A 13,499-nucleotide genomic window follows, 5' to 3' on the forward strand; every position below is an offset into this window, starting at 1 on the left:
GAACCACTGGCTTAGTATGATGTGTTAGTTAAGTTTGGCTGTGAGTGGCTGAGTATCGGCAATAATAATGGCTTAAAGGAGAAGGGGTCTATTGTTTTGTCACATCAAGACGGTGCAGAAGTCTGGGCCACTGTGAGTCAAGGACCCTGATTCCCTCTCCTTTCACTGTTCCATGTTCCAAACACAGATAATAAGTAGCCCAACACATACCTTTAAAATAAAGGTGGATTTATTATAAAAGTTTTAAAATGTGCTTTAAAAGACAGTCAAGAGAATACTGTGCAATAGGTAGAAACATATCTTCATAGTCCAGACAACCGCACGGCAGTTTTCATACTGTCCATGGAATTAACACTTAAACAACATTCTTCTTTTCAGTTAAGAAGAGTCTTCTGAGCACCATGATTAGAATAAAGGGAATTTTGTATGTCAGAGTTCATCTTTGGTCTGCAATGAAGAAGCAAAATATTTACAGCCACCAAGGAGTCTCATATGTATAAAGAAGACTTACATTAGCCTATGAATTAGTTTCCAGTAAAGACAAGACGTGGGACAAAGCCACGTTACTGCCAGAGGGTTTTAGGGCCTAGGACTATGTCTAGATCAGCTCATCATGAGGGTTAAATCCCATTGTGTTTCACAGACTTCTGATCAGGATCCACAGGTCTGCATTACGCTAAAGGCCTTGTGTTATGAACAGTATCAGTGAAAGGCCAGAACAGACAACAAGCAAGAAATAAACAAAGCTACGGTTCTAGCCCCTAACTTCTACTAAACAGTGAAAGATACTGATTTGGAATTGCCTCTAAAACACTTAAAGATAAAAAACAGGAGTGGAGAAAGTGAGCTGCCCAGTCTCACTTGGAGGCCTCAGGAGGAACTCAAATACTTTTTACCTGATTGGATGACTACAGGAGTAAGTGCAAATTTAGCTTAGCGTTAGTTCTTACTCTGACGCTAGCCAGAAGGTCCGTTCTGTTACCTTTTTCCTATGGCACATGCAGGGAAAGAGGTCGTCCTCGGTCTGTGGTTCTACCCTCTTCATACCATCTCGGATTTGGGGCTCACTCACTTGCAAATTGGCATATTCCTGTTTAAGCAACAATACAAAAGCATTCCTTACACAAAACTTTCAGGTACATTCACCAAATCAGACATGCTGGAAATTACAAGGGCTATGATCCATTTAATTCATGTGTGCTCTGCAAAGTCATCCATACCTATCCACTTAAGCTCCCAAATACCAGAGCTTCTGAGGAGGAGCTCTCCTTTAAACACTGCCCCTTCCTAACAGAACCTCTCACTGTTTTATCCTAAATTTATCTGACTTACATATGTATATATTTTAACCACCTTTTGCCTTAAAGTAAAAACAATTTGCACACAATCTTCCCTTGACCGAGAATCTAGGGACAGGGACTCTTCACTTTCCCCAGCATGGCTTTCATGAGTGCAACATCATTGCCACTTATGTGCTTACTCTGGGTGGGGCACTATGCCAACTAGTTATGTTAGCTGAAGGAATGAAAGCTGCCCTGTGTATCTTTAGAAGTCTAGATAGAAAATCCCCCTAGTTCATTGTATTCACATGGTTTACCTCTGCATCCCTCTATCAAGGGAAGGTTACAAAATGGGGAGGGCCAGTACAGTCAGTAACAGAGCAGAGCCTCAGAGATGGGCTCAATATAATTGTGTAATTATGAATTAAAAAAAAATCTTAATTTAGATTTAGTACTATTATTAGCAAATAAGTTACTACTACTACTACATTTAAAAAAAATACCTTTGGGGTGGTGCCTGTGGCTCAGTGAGTAGGGCACCGGCCCCATATACCAAGGGTGGTGGGTTTGAACTCGGCCCTGGCCAAACTGCAACAAAAAAAATAGCTGGGCGTTGTGGCAGGCACCTGTAGTCCCAGCTACTGGAGAAGCTCAGGCAAGAGAATCGCCTAAGCTAAGGTGACAGACGTCCCACTTTTAGCGGGACAGTCCCAAATTTTAACAATTTGTCCCATGTCCTGTGGCATTTTTAAAAAGTCCCAATTTTTGGAAAGAATGCATGACAAGCTAGGGAACAGGGAGAGAATGGGAAGGGAATATATGGTTTTCAGCTGCTGAAAAGGTTAATGTAACCTTTTCAGCAGCCACACATTTAGAGTATTATATGCTTATTATAGAAAAGGTTAATGTAACTCCATTTGGGAATGAAGAGGTTAATGTAACTTCGTTTGGAATGAAAAGGCTAATGTAAACTCCCTACTCCCCTCCTGGGCAAGGTATCAGAAGGAGACTGGCTCCTTCCCTTGCTTCTAGGCAAGGACAATTAGCTCAGAAGGAGCCAAACTGTCTGGAACAAACAAGTAGCCCCCCCTTCTCTAGAATAAGGTGACCAGATGTCCCGCTTTTGGCTGGACAGTCCCAATTTTTAACAGTTTGTCCTGTGTCCTGCAGCATTTTCAAAAAGCCTCGATTTCTGGAAAGAATGCACGACAAGCTAGGGAACATGGGAGAACAGGCAGGGAATATATGGTTTTTGGCTGCCATGTAGCTATTTTGCCGGGATATGCATTTATATTATTTTTGTTAATTTTATAATGTTAAACTTTAATAATAACAAATAATTATTAAGAACTGATTATCGAGAACTGCTTATCAAACTTTGCATTGTTGTCAGGGCCCCCCCCAATGGTGTCCCACTTTACCAATGTTAAAATCTGGTCACCTTAGCCTAAGCCCAAGAGGCGTTGCTGTGAGCTGTGACGCCACAGCACTCTACCCCTGAGGGCAACAAAGTGAGACTCTGTCTCAAAAAAACAATGCCTTTTAAATTGTTAGATGATTACAACTCCTAAATGCTTGGGCCCATGGAAATACATTCTAAGAGAAATCATGGTTCATGTGCGGTCAGGAGAAGAGGCCCAAGTACACCCTGCACTATTCAGACAAAGAAATGGCAAGGCAGTATCAACAACAACAACAACAAAAGGAGAGAGAGAAGATACAAATCCATGTACAATAACTTTGCGTGCTCACCAGGCCAATTTTCTAATCACATGTGACATAGTTCTAATATTAATACTTTTCACTTGCTGTTGTAATATTCTCTATTGGCTAATCTTGTGGTTTTCAACTATTTTTTATTACTTAATATGTGTCCCTGATTTTAACCCACAGAGGAACATCTATCTCCTTATATTAATATACCTTTAGAAATTAAGTGAAACATTACTTGTTCTTAACATGTCCAGTTGTAAGCTATGTGACTATTTTGTTGGAAAATACTGACCTGGAAAAGTTTGAAATAATAACAGAATATGTCATCACCCATGAGATTGTCTCTTGCAAATTCTTGTCCCGCTTTGGCTATCTTTTTTGCCTAGGGAAACAGAAAAGATCCCTTAATAGAACATATTTTTTCCCTCTAGCAGACATATGAAAACCGATCTTGAGAGTAACTCCACAGTGGGACAAGAGTGGGAAACACATCTTTGGGGGTAGTTTTATGTTATGAAAGGAATACTTAACAGAGTATATTTGCTCAAGTCAAAGGGAGGTTTTAAATTATGGGTATAAATGGTCACACAAAGGGGAAAAATGGAGATTGGAAACTAAGAAGGAGCTAAGAAGGGGGAAGGGTAGGAGGGAGGGAGGGATCAGAAATTCCCTGTCAGGTACAATGGATACTATTTGAGCAACTGGTACACTAAAAGCCCAGGCTTCACACATTACTATTCATCCAAGTAACAAAAACAGCTGTACCTCTGAAATCTATCAAAATTTTAAAAAATTTTCAAAAATGCTTGGTTTTTAAGACTGGAACGTTTGAGAAGTCATACCGAGCCTACTAAGATTAAGCCTCTCTTGAAGAAGTAGCAATGACTTTGTAAAGTAAATGTGAGATGAAGCTTAATATGTTGTCTTCACAGTTTTCAGCAGGCAACTAGGTTCAGGTTTTTCCCCACAGTCTCTCACTTTAATCCACAGCACAGTCAGTGATTCCTCCCGCTAGACCACTGGTGTGCTCAGAGAGGATCTTAGGTGTGCCGCAAAAATGTTTAAAAATCATTTTGTTTTCGAAAGAAGTTCATATCACAGTAAGTATGTTCTTTTTTTTTTTTTACTCTTTTTTTTGATCAATATAATTTAAGTATGCAGCAGAAATTTAACTACAGGTTCAAGTGTGTTGTAAGATAAAAAAGGTTGAAAAAAATACTGTGTTAGACTGACCATCTTAATTGTCATACTACCTGTAGAAGCAGTGCTTGCAGCTCAAACCAACCTGATGGACAGAGACAGTGTTACCAAGGCCAGGGTTTGGCTTTTTGTTTCATGTGCAGAGTGGACAGTTCTTCCAAGACACAATCCTGAGGGGCAGCTGTGCTATCCTTGGGCAGGCCGCTCCCCATTTACAGGTAAAAGTCTCTATCTGGGCTTGCTGGACACTCTCCCAGTGCAAGCCTTTTCAGTTGGACCTGTGACCTCTGGAAGCCTCTGGAAGTAGAAGGAAGCCTTTGAGGAGACTGACCCTACCTCTTCATCATGATCTTTTGCCCATTTAAGTTTTTCCAGCAGATCACTCAGGTTGCTTTTAACTGGAATGTAGTGTTTCCAGGGCTGCAGCTCATTGTAAAAGTGTTCATAGTAGATGGAGTCCTGCTTCAGCACGACACTGTCACCAACCAGCAGATACGGCAGACGATAAGCTGCCACGGTGCCATCGATATTGATTTGGTACTTATGCTGCAAAACAGTGGTAAAGTACAAGAATCTATTCAGTTTTCTTTTCTCCACTCTCTTTATGCTCCTTTCCATTACACACATTGAACTTTTGCCATCCTCAGACACAAGTGGGCCAGAGTCTGCTCTCTGCCTGTGCCATTCAGTAAGTGCTATTATGAAACAGGTGGATCTAGAGCTATACCCTTGTTTTTCTGGGCTCCTAAATTTCACAAAGGGGGCAATAAATCTAATGTCAAAGAAGCTAATAAAATAACAGAAGTGTTGTCCTCATGCTACAACATGAGGAAGGATGAATTTATTTGTAACTTTGTAATTCCTCAAGTGCTTTAATGATTGCACAGGTGCGCCTGACAACATATTCTAGACCATGTTAATTGTAGTTTTTAAATGCCAGATGGCCACACGTATGTCTTAAGGAAATTAGCATGCTCTGGGCCAAGAACATCTTATGACTAAAAGTATTCCCATAGTATACGACTATGGTGTCGTAATCAATAGCTTTTAGCTGGAGAAAATTCAACAGGCAGGAATAAAGCCAAGGCAAGACTTAATACCCTTCCCCTGAGGAGGTAACAATCACTTACACGAAAAGTAAATGCAACATGAGACTTAATGCATCACCTTCATAATTTTCAGCAATTAGGTTCAAGCTTATTTCATGTAATCCCTCACTTTAATCCACATTTGGATGGCCTGCATCTGCTCTCTGACTATGACAATTTCTTTCAAAAATCTTTGAGATATGCATGTGGAAAAAACACTGACAACTCAACTTACAGCATTCTTTGAGTCTACCTGCCTCCACATAATGCATCCAAAGAAAACCTGGCCTTCTACAGGGCAGACAGAACTTGCTAGTCACTTGCCTTCCACATACAGAGGACCTTTTGCCCACCTTTCTCTCCACCATGTCGGACCTCAAGAACCACCCAGTAGTCTAAAGAGCAGGGCCCTGCCCAGTGACTTAAAAAGGGATATGTCAGAAGAAGGATTACTCCCTGGGAAATATGAGCAATCCAATGCAGAAAGTGATCCCTGCCCCCAGAATTCCCAGGCAGAATATTTGAAGAGGTTTCCAGTCATTCCCCACCAGAAGGCCTGATAAGAAACAACTGGTTTATATTTTCTTTAGTTTGTTGACATAACATGGCTCTGGGGAAACATATTTGTAAAATGACTTAAATGTACTTACTAATAAAAAAGGATTTGGAGATGACAGGTGCTTATCTTGAGAGTTACATCTACTCAGGTTCCAAGCTGCCTGGGCACATATTTAGTATCAGGGCTGGGCTGGGCAGTGAGTACAGCTCAGGTCACCAAGCTAGTTCCCAGGACCTCTGTGCCATGACATTCACTAAGTTTTGTGCTCACCTCTCCCACCCACTGGAATGTACAGGCCTCAATTTCTCTTCCTCCAAGCATCATTTACACATAAATTGGAAAACAGAAAAAGGACTGGCCACTGATGATGTCCTACCTTGAAGAAATCAAAAAACGAAATGTGTTTCACAATGGGACCATACAGGTTTTCATCATGTTTAAAGAAGAAAAAGTTGGTGAAAGCAGCATCTATAAGTTCCGGGTGTTTTCTACTGAGTTTAACCAGCTCGAGTCTCTCTTTTCTGCTGTCTCGCCCTCTCCAGAGAGCTGTGGAGTTTTTGCTTTCCCAGGGAGGACCCGTGTTAGCTTGCACGGACATCATATCCAGACTTACTCTAAAAGACAGAAAGTGCAAAAGATTTTCCTCCCAAACCGTCATGTCACAAAGGCTGTTGGAAAAGAACTCACCAAAGGAAGAAAAGCAAGGCCCTGGGCCAACCCTGCTCAGTCTCTCACCGGCCCATGGTTTCTAGAACAGAGTCAGTCAGGTCATAGGTGGGCATCACGATATCCTTGGAATCCGTGGAGCCGCACCAGGAAAAGATCGGATGGATATTAGAACTGGATTTCTTTTTTTCCAAAGGCCAGTCTCCTAAGTTAACAAAAAACTCCACATCTGGCATCTTCACCTAAAAGAAAGGAAATAAAAAGACTATTGGAGTTTCTTGCATCAGATAATATGATACCTAATGTTTATCAATTTAGATTAGACATTGCACCAAAAGAAGGGCTGACTTTACACATTTCAGGTACTGATAATTACCCCAGTTCGAATAGTGGATAATTTTTTAGTTTTACACAGTATAGAAGTATTTTAGGTTTCTTATAAAGGGACGAAATGATAAAAGTAACTGCTGTTCTAATACTGCCAAGAGACTGTAAGATGATCAGAGAGGAAGAAAATGACTGAAAAATAATTTTAAAATAGCACTTGGGACTCCAATCCTATTTTCTTGTTAAGGAGCCAGATGCTTCTATTTTAGACATATAAACCAGCAAGACCAGGGTTTCCATTCAGGAAGCTCAACACCAAGGCCAGCATAGTAACTTTCAAGCTATGCCACCCCTACTGACAAATGCTATGAACATGTCGAGGGAATCTGTTTTATTGAGCCACAGAATATGTTTTGAGTATTTGTAAAATAAGAGATATGTTTTTTTTTTTGAGACAGAGTCTCAAGTTGTCGCCCTAGGTAGAGTGCTGTGGTGTCATAGCTCACAGCAACCTTCAAGTCCTGGGCTCAAGTGATCCTCTTGCCTCAGTTTTTCTATTTTTAGTAGAGATGGGGTTGTGCTTTTTGCTCAGGCTGGTCTCAAACCCGTGAGCTCAAGCAATCCATCTACCTCGGCCTCCCAGAGTGCTAGGATTACAGGTGTGAGCCACCACGCCCAGCCAATAAGAGATCTGTCTTTTTAGGGCAATATCTGTCTTGATCAGTCTGAGAAGCACCTTGAGAAATTGGAGTCCTAAAGAACATTCTTAGTTTTCCATGGATTAACACAGATGAATGATAAAAATTTGTCGTACTCTGATGTCTTAGCTGAAAGGAGGCATAAAACTGATGCTATTTAACTACCTAAATTCAGACTTAACTGACTGTAAATGCTCTGCAATCTCAAAAAGAAAGGTATTATAATTGCTCATGAGTAATTCAATCAGGATATGTACCTAAATTATTCAATCGATAAATATTATGATAGACTATAAATAAATATATAATCAGCAAAAATGTTGCTACAGTTTCTCATTTGAGCCATTTTAACATTACTGTCAGATTATTCCACTAGAACCCTGCCAAAGCACCTTATGCCAGGAATAATAGTCATTATAAAGAAAGTCTTCTTCGGACCCAATGTAGGTTTAGTGCCAAAATAGTTCCATTGCAAGATATTTTATATACTCTATAGAGCATTATTCCGGTTGAAATGTGTCTGTGAAAAAGATATGCTGAAGCCCTAAACCCTAGTATCTCAGAATGATCTTATTTGGAAACAGGGCTTCTGCAGATATAATTAGTTAAGATGAGGTCACACAAGTATGGTGGGCTGTTAAGCCAAGATGACTGGTGTCCTTATGAAAGTGGAGAAGAGACACCAAGACAAAGACACAGGAGGCCATGTGATGGCAGAGGCTGGAAGCTCTGCAGCTGCTAGCCAGGGGACGCTAAGGCTGAAACCAGTTCTCTGCTAGAAGCTAGGAAGTAGCACAGAGGATGGTACCCAGAATCTCAGAGGGAGTCTGGCCCTGCTGACACTTTGATGTTGGACTCCAAGAAGCGCAAGAGAATAAATCTCTGTGGTTTGAAGCCACCAAGTTTGTGTTACTTTGTCACAGCAACCCTAAGAAACTAACACGGCATCCTACCTGACCCAAAACTTCAGAATAGTATTATAAGATGGCTCCAGAATAGAACACCACTGGTATTGTTATTTTTGGATTTTGAAAAATTATATTGCAAAACCTGGGCTTAAATTATCTATCTGAAAGAAAATACATACCTTTCTGGTCAAAGAAAGTAGTATGGCATCCATGAAAATTCTAAAACCCACATGTTCACCGTGAGTCTTGATATAAACCTAAAAGAAAATTTAACACATACTACGTGAGTCTAAAAATCCTGGCGGACTTCACTGAGGAAAAGCTTGTCACAGTGATCCTCACTAGGACGATGTTTACTAAAATTATATAGCTCATTATAGCTACGTGTCAAAACAAACAAACAAAAATCACCAAAAAAAATAAGCAAACCTCAGTCACGTGTTGTACCTTGTTATCCTTCAGGGTGTAATGACACAAGCTCTGCCTCTGTCCAAATCTCTTTGGAATTTCTGCTGCAATCGTCTCTGGATCAACAGCAGGGAAATGTGCCAGATCTCGCTGAATCTGAGGAATGGTTTCTGGGCAGTCCATCTCTCGTAGCCAGGCTGTACTGTCTCCCACAGGACAGTCACAGTTCTCATGGTAAACTGGCCCTATTTACATGTAAATAACAAAGTGCCACAGTAATTATTTTACTCAGTATTTGAGACATGTTAAAAAAAAAAAAACCCGAAATATGCTGGGCATGGTGGCTCACACCTGTAATCTTAGAACTCTGGGAGGCCCAGGCAGGAGGATCCCTTGAGATCACCAGTTCAAGACTAACCTGAGCCACAGCAAGATCCCATCTCTAAAACCAAACAAAACCAAACAAAACATAGTTGGGCACTGTGGCAGGTGCCTTTAGTCCCAGCTATTTCAGCTATTTGGGAGGCTGAGCCAAAAGAATCACTGGAGCCCAAGAGTTTGAGTTGCTGTGGGCTATGATGCCACGACACTCTACAAAGGACAATTAAAAAAAAAGTAAAGAAAGAAATCCTACTATCCTTAAAAAAAAAAAAAAATTAGAAAGAAATAAAGGTAATCCTCAAAAAAATCCATTTCACTAATTTTATAAGTTAATTATATATTTATAGAAATACTATTAACAACATAGCATCTGAACTGAGATTTTTTTACTGACATTCCTTTCTGTAATTCTCAGATCTGCACCTGACCCAGTACTTGACAATGGAATATCTTTTCAAGGTTAGCAGGTTGTACTGTACCATGTGCTCCTAGTAGAACATAGGAAAGGAATCAATGTTTTAAAAAAATGTTTATCTTTCTTGAAGGTGGGAGAAAGGACAGAAGATTCCTGCCTTTGTACATACACTTTGCTATATTCCTTCCCCACTGTTTTGGGGTACTGTCTCCTGTGAGAGGGGGGAGATTATAGGCAACAAAGCTATATTCTTATCCAAATACAAGAACACATCAGAGAATTTCTCTGGAAAAATGGCACAAAGATTAAAAACAACAGTCACCACCCCTCCTTCAAGCCATCTCCTCTCCTGAAATGATCTACCAAATTTCAATAACACTTATCAGTTTCTCAAGGTATGTATGTCCCATTAAAGTATCATATATGACCACACACACAACTTGATAATTCTTGCTCATGTCTTGTCTTCAGGAGCAAATTCTCTATTAATATGTTCCTTGCTCTTTAGTGAATTACAATTTCTATTCAGATCTTGAATTTCTTTTTTTTCCTGGACTCCTAATTTAGCTTTGAAGTAGTTTCAAGTCTATTTTTTTCTTGCAATGAAAAAAAAATCGTGGTAAGTTGTTTTTATTGAGGGAATGATGTGTGTTATTGTATTCAAATACTGCTGTTATAAAATTCTGTTCCAAATTACCTTTTAAAATATACGGGGATTGGGCCACATGTTGACCTTGGAATTTAACTTCTATCTTCAGATTTCTATAGCTTGCGTACATTCTGTATCTTACTATGAAGGACCCATCCTTTCGGTCTAAAACCTGGACTCCAACTCTAGTGAATTGTTCCTCTGGTGCTGAGATTTTCACTTGGAACACTTTTTCACCTGGAGAAGATGTGAATCTGTGAGGGGAAGGGCAGTAAGACCCAAAGATTATTTAAAGGAACAAAGCACATACAAAGTATGCTCTCCAGTCTGGAGACTTTACTGTTCTCCTGCACATTCTTCCTTTAACAAATAGGATTCTATCTTCCTTTTTATACTTGTCGTACTAAAAGGAATAGGATGAATCAGAGATTTTTTTTTTAAAGAAGTAAAATAGTTTCATTACATCATCACAAGAAAATATGTTAAGACTATTAACCTTTATAAGCATAGAACATGTGCATTTCATATATGAGAATATTCTCATCAATCTACTATTTCTTTCATGCCCATCACATCTAGAAATTTGTGATAAACTGGTGCCTCTGAAGAAAATGATTTTACTTTTCAAAATCTCTGCCAATGGTTCTTTAAAATATCAGTATTATACATCACGCTCAGCCATAGGCAAAAACAAAGTAGGTATCACCTTAGTGACACTGTATAAAAGTTTATTTGGAGTCGATGTTCTTGCTAGATATTTAGTCTCCCAGCTGTTGTATTTACAGCCAAATGACAAAATTTACCATCTTCCTTCTCGTTGCTTTGAAAATCTTTTTATTCCAAGATTTTTTTCCCCTCCAAAATATACAGGGCCAGCATCCAGCAGTAATGAAGACAATCACTTCAGAAGTATTTGAATTATAAAAATAAATGTTAAGCATAATTTAATGGATTTATTAGGACAAACTAAGCGTTTGTTAAAATTATGTACAAGACTCATACTTTGATATCTTCCCTCCAAAAGCTAAAGTTTCAAAGAGTACTTCACTTTTCTTTATGAAATTCAAAACATGCGTACCTGCAGAGGTCGACCAGAAGATGGAGGGCAGCACCAGAGAACCATGAGACCCAAGTCTCTAACAATGGGGGTAAATTGCTTTCAACAGCCTATGTGAAAAGTGTTTAGAAATAGCATTGCCAGCAAAGCAGAGGGACTTTGTCTTGCCCCAATAATGAGGGAATCCCTATAGAAATAGCTAGGAGAACAGTTATTATTGTGTTCTATATTCCATGTATAGTATTATTCAGAATTATTTCGACAGCTACAGAGAAAAACTGATTGGGACAGGGTACATTTTTAAAACCAGATGCAGAAAAAAAAAAAAACACAAAAAGCAACAGATGCGGATAGCCCCAAATATCCTGGAATTTAACTGCTAGGGAGAAACGAGTTCTTGGACAGAAGAGGTGAAAGGCGATGAGAGTGATGACTGCGATTCAAAATAGTTGAGGGTCCGTTTCTCGACTTACCTATTCCCTAATGTATCCACCGCCTGAATATAGAAATAGCGGGCAGGGAGGACGACATTCGCTTTTAGCCCGGGTCCCCATATTTCGCTCTGCTCCCGGCTCAGTCGCCTCTCCTCGCCGGTCTCGGCAAGCGCTGGAACCGTCCCCAGGAAGAAGCAGTAAAGCAGCAAAATGCTGAACATTTACAAGACGAACTCTCTAAATGGTCCACGGACGAATGAAGAAGTGTAAGAGGCGGATGGAACCAGGCGAGGCTTCCGCAGGGGCACGTTGGCGGGTCACAGCAGCAAACCCAGCTCCGCAGCCCGCAGCGTGTCTCCTGATGTGCAGGGCAGGCGCGCGGGTCTCCACGGTCCCAGGGAAATCACAACCGGAGCCTTGGCACGTCCAGGAGAAGGATGCAAGTCGCGCTGCCGAAATGGGCAGGAATCGGAGTGCTCCTCTTTCTCGGGACAATGACAAACTTGTGCTGCTTCTGCAACTGGAGCATCATTTGAGGGCGAATCCGTCTCAGAGGCCAGCCAAGGTGTAGGGCGAGGGGATTGGCCCGTGTGTCCGGCCAGGCTGAGTAAGGCCTTCTCCAAGTGGATGGCGGAAGGGACACGCGTCCCGGCGCCTGGGCTTCCTGGGATATGTAGTTCGTGACAAGACGAGAGGAAATCCTGCCAGGTTTCCCTTCTCTCACCTATTTATTTACTTTTCGGTCACTGCTTTCGGGGAACAGATAAATACTACAGATGCCCGATAGAGGGGCACACGGATGCGGAAGCACAACTGAGAGTTTCGGGGGGAGTCCCCGCATCCTCTGCACGTGCAGAGAGCAGGCATAAAACAAGTTGAAAGGAAGGTGCTGTCAATGACATCCGACGACCCGTCGTGGGGCACCGCAGAGCAGGACGCTAACCTTGTGCCCTCCGATGGGACGAGAGACGCCAGCCCCAGGGTAACCGGAGGGACGTCGCGGACAGCGCGCTAGAAGTTGTAATGCTGGGCGGGTGCCGGGTTCCGCCGCGGCCGCAGCGACCCGACCCGGTCAGACAGGCCAGAGGTACCGCGGGGTGGTGGGCAGGGGCCGAGGCGGCGGCCGGCTGTGCGCCATGCGCGCCCGGCCCTGTGCGGGTCACCCGGGCCTGCTGCCGCCCGCCTGCTCTAGGTGCAGCCAACGTCGCCTCTCGGAGCCCTGTGGAGTCCGAATGGAGGTTACCGCGTCGGTGCCCGTCCCCCTGGGAAGGAGTAGGGTGAAAAGCTGGGACGCAAAGAGAGGAGAAGCGTTAGGGAGAGAGGAACTGTTCCTCTGATGAACAAAGCTTGATTGGAGGCGACCCCATGGGTACCAGTGGCCCCTTTTCGAGAGTCGGTCTCCACGCCACGCTCGGCAGGGTCCGGGAACCGGCGCGCAGTGGCCATCCCGTCACCCCTGCACGCGGGCACGCTGGACAGAGCGGTCCCCAGAGGAGTCGGGAGTGCGCAGCCCCGAGGGTGCCTCTCGGTCACCTTGGGAGTCGGACCCGGAGCCTCTTTCTCAACCTGTCTCGCTCTTGCCAGCTGCCCCCAGACCGGGCCGGGCCAGGCCGGGCCGGTTGGCTCTGTAAGCCAAAGAGGCCAGGTCGGGAGCCAAGGCAGGGGGTGTCTTTCCTATTTTCTTTATTGCAGCTGTCACTATTAATGAGAACAACT

The 13,499-nt window shown here is 42.3% G+C and overlaps 1 protein-coding gene across 1 annotated transcript; it reads right to left on the minus strand.

The window, feature by feature from the left end:
* Positions 1-209: 209 nt before the first annotated feature.
* On the minus strand, positions 210-12,394 carry KDELC1 (KDEL motif containing 1). The gene is made up of 10 exons (XM_003789611.3): positions 11,823-12,394; positions 10,341-10,546; positions 8,887-9,092; positions 8,619-8,696; positions 6,576-6,748; positions 6,217-6,454; positions 4,530-4,739; positions 3,286-3,375; positions 983-1,090; positions 210-447 (listed from the first exon to the last, which is right to left on the minus strand). Exons 1-10 carry the CDS (start codon positions 12,002-12,004, stop codon positions 430-432), a joined length of 1,509 nt encoding a protein of 502 aa, XP_003789659.1. The 5' UTR covers positions 12,005-12,394; the 3' UTR covers positions 210-429.
* Positions 12,395-13,499: the final 1,105 nt, after the last annotated feature.

The sequence above is a fragment of the Otolemur garnettii genome, unplaced genomic scaffold (assembly GCF_000181295.1).
Source record: "Otolemur garnettii isolate 467f Iridium unplaced genomic scaffold, OtoGar3 scaffold00034, whole genome shotgun sequence".
Taxonomy (NCBI): domain Eukaryota; kingdom Metazoa; phylum Chordata; class Mammalia; order Primates; family Galagidae; genus Otolemur; species Otolemur garnettii.

Bases quoted from the DNA above. Each gene is read 5' to 3' on its own strand.
- KDELC1 (XM_003789611.3), bottom strand. From the start codon at position 12,004: ATGTTCAGCATTTTGCTGCTTTACTGCTTCTTCCTGGGGACGGTTCCA. The intron at 9,093-10,340 runs GTAATTTGGAAC...ACATGTAAATAG, and splicing joins ATCCCCGTATATTTTAAAAG to GGCCAGTTTACCATGAGAAC. The intron at 1,091-3,285 runs GTCAGTATTTTC...TTGCTTAAACAG, and splicing joins ATTATTTCAAACTTTTCCAG to GAATATGCCAATTTGCAAGT.